This window comes from Condylura cristata, unplaced genomic scaffold (genome assembly GCF_000260355.1).
Source record: "Condylura cristata isolate star-nosed mole 26May11 unplaced genomic scaffold, ConCri1.0 scaffold00017, whole genome shotgun sequence".
NCBI classification, from domain to species: domain Eukaryota; kingdom Metazoa; phylum Chordata; class Mammalia; order Eulipotyphla; family Talpidae; genus Condylura; species Condylura cristata.
Genome location: NW_004567118.1, coordinates 21296187 through 21299076, shown reverse-complemented (window position 1 = coordinate 21299076; position 2890 = coordinate 21296187). Strand labels below are relative to the sequence as shown.

Sequence of the window (2890 nt, the reverse complement as noted above, 5' to 3'; positions counted from 1 at the left end):
TCTCTCCCATAGGAACGCCAGCCCCGCAGGCCTGCTGCTGACCGTGGTGGTAGCCCTCATCTATGTGATCGCCCTCCTGTATGAGGAGTGAGTGGGCGCATGTGGGGCTGGGAGCCAGGGTTGCTGTCTGATGTCGGGGTGACTGCCAAGGTGGCCCTGTTTCTTCGCTTAGGGCCTGTCCTGTGACCGGAGCAGCTTGGGCCAGGCTGCCTTTCACTAGGCCACAGGAGCTCACTGGTCAGAGTCACAGACGGGAGGCTGAGAGTGGGCTCAGTAGAAACTGAGTCACCTTTGGGGACTCAAAGGTCGTGATGAAGCAGCCCCAGTCTCCTGTCCCCATGGACACCCTCACTCCCTCCCTGCTCCGAACAGCAGGGCTTGGCGTGGTGGCACTTCCCTGGGCCAGCTGATTGGAGCCTCTTTCCTGCCCCCACAGGCCCTTCACTGCAGAGATCTACCGGCAAAAGGCCTCTCAGTCCCACAAGAGAAGCTGACGGGCGCTCGGCCATTTTGATGAAGGCCTGCTGCCGCCAGCCTCCCCCGAGTGCGAAGCCTGCGAGGGTAGAATGGTGCCCGGCCCTGCTCGGTGCTTGCCCAGCGAGGGCTGCTCCAGTGCCTTGGATACTGCTGCCTTGGGGTCCCTGGACATGCTGCCGTGTGGCCTCTGAGCCCCCTGCTCCCACCATTTCTGATGCACCAATAAAGGCGCCCTGACTCCAGCACCCCGTCCACATGTCTGTCAGTCCTCATGGGGCCGGCGTGGGCTGGGGCACCGGGAGATGTTCCCTGGCAGCCTCCAAGGCCATCCCCGAGGTGGTCAGCACTGTCTATGCATTGAAGCAGGAGGCTTGGTGTGTGTGGGTCTCTGGCACTGCCTACCTCTCCCTGACCCCAGAACTTCCTTCCTCTTCCTCTTCCCTAGAGGAAGCCCATCCCGCCTCAGTGTGGGGGAGTCATCATGATGCCCAGTGGCCAGAGACGTGCCACCCTGTGCACAAAGGGGCTCCCAGCCCCTGTGAGCTGCTGCCCAGGGAAAGTGGTCAGATAGCAAAAAACATAAAGCCAGAAATTTTAAAAGGGACGTGAAAGTCTCTGGTGGGGATGGGGGCCCATGTTAATTACCCATGGTGGTCAGGGAAGCTGCCATTGGAGCCCAGGCCCATGTGATGAGGGGGCGCAAAATGGAGGAAGAGCTCTCTGCGCAGGGGGAGCAACAGGTGTGAAGGCGAACACGCCGGGCGCCCCAACAGCAGACAGCGCAGCAGGCTCCTGGGCCTGAGCTCACAACAGGTGCAGACACAAGGCGCCTGACCCTGAGGTCCGGCCACGGGGTTGAGCCAGGTGGGTCCTGGAGTACTGACCCTGCTGCAGAGAGCTGGACTGTGGACCTTGTGTTGCTCCGAACCCCGGGCCACTGGTCCATCCCACATCTCAGGGTTACTAGGAAATGACCATGTGCCCCCCACTACCTGACCCTGTGCCAGCACTGTACCCGCTTTGGCCTCTGGGGGGCCTGTTTCTGGATGGAAATGTGCCTGTCCTGAAGACTGGCATGGAATAAGTCATGGGGAGTCACTGTGGCAGGAAAGAGTGAGGAGCTACCTTGCTTCTCTCAGTCTGATGAGCTACGCTCGAGCTGACTAGGAGGAAGGTGTCGCTGATCACAGACACCAGGCCTCCCCCACTCTGAGACTCGCTCTGGCCATCTGCTCTTGGGGTTCCCTTATACATTGTTCTGTCAGAAGCAGGAAAGACAGGGGCTCTTGGAATCAGAGGGCCTGGGCCCAGCACTCAAGTCCTGTCTACACCCCTAGGGCACATACTGTGTCTCCCGTTGACCAATGACATTTCTCTCATGTCCAGTTGGACCTTACGTCACCACCAATTTCTGCACGTTGGCTGGCCCCTCCTGGCCTACCCTTAGCTGAGCAGGCCCCAGCCCTTCAAGGACACAAGATTGGCCTTTTCCCTGTTCAAGTTGGGGGTGAGCCCAGACTCCACCCACGTACACAGGGCCCTTTACTGTAAAATGCTTGTCATAGGCATACCTGCCTTGTGTATACAGCAGGTGTTCAGGCAGTGCTGGCTGGGCCTCTGTCCTTACCATGGGGTTCCTCAAACTCTGGTATGTGGAATCAAGAGTCAGCCATGAGAGGCTGCTAGCCGGATCTCACCCAAAGCTTCATTCCCTTCTCTGCTTGCACACCCCCAGGCACAGGGAGCTCATCCCTCCACATGTACCTCTGAACACAGCCTTTGAGGACATCCTTTCCCTCCATGACTGCAGCTGTTCCTGTGTCAGGGCAGGGCTGCTGAGCCCCAAGCTTCCTGATACCTGGTCCACAGGGTGGGGAGATGGGGTTCAGGGTAGGGGGACAGGTGCACAGGTTTGGGAGGGCTCACATGGGAATAATGACAGATGTACTTCAAGCTTGATAAAGATGGCTTACTTGGGACAACAAGTCTTAGAACCTGGCACCTATGGGGTAGGTGACATGCCTAGAAGAAGGTACCAGGAATCATCCTAGATTGGAACCCATGCTGGGCTCCATACCCACCCTGTGGGAGTGGTGTCAGCCCCAGGCCTGTTTGACATTTGACTTGGGGTGAGGGTGGGGTGTGAATCTAGGCTGGGCCCACCAAATCTCCCCAGGGAGACCCTGCCACTGTTGGACCCTCTGATTAACACAGGGGCGGTTCTTGGACCAGAAGCCATAGAGGAAATGACTAGATCCACCTTTGCTCTGGCCTAGACACAGGGCATCAGTAGGAGCCATAAGCCACCCTATTTCAGAGCCTGGCTGCCTACAGGGGGCCTTCACAGGCCTTATCTGGGGGTGAGGAGGCCTGTGCCAAAGCCAGCCCCACTGCACCCTCAGCTGGCCCCTTC

General features: G+C 58.7%; 1 protein-coding gene across 4 annotated transcripts in view; it reads left to right on the top strand.

Moving 5' to 3' along the window:
• Positions 1 to 714, top strand: part of PEMT (phosphatidylethanolamine N-methyltransferase) — a 97402-nt gene extending 96688 nt beyond the window's left edge. For 3 of the 4 annotated variants that reach the window (XM_012726014.1, XM_012726017.1, XM_012726015.1), the window contains 2 exons: positions 13 to 87; positions 437 to 714. In XM_012726014.1, the coding sequence (XP_012581468.1) occupies positions 13 to 87; positions 437 to 494 (133 nt within the window). In that variant the 3' untranslated portion in view covers positions 495 to 714. The remainder of the gene's footprint in view (positions 1 to 12; positions 88 to 436) is intronic. The other variant, XM_012726016.1, reaches the window with a different exon arrangement.
• Positions 715 to 2890: the final 2176 nt, after the last annotated feature.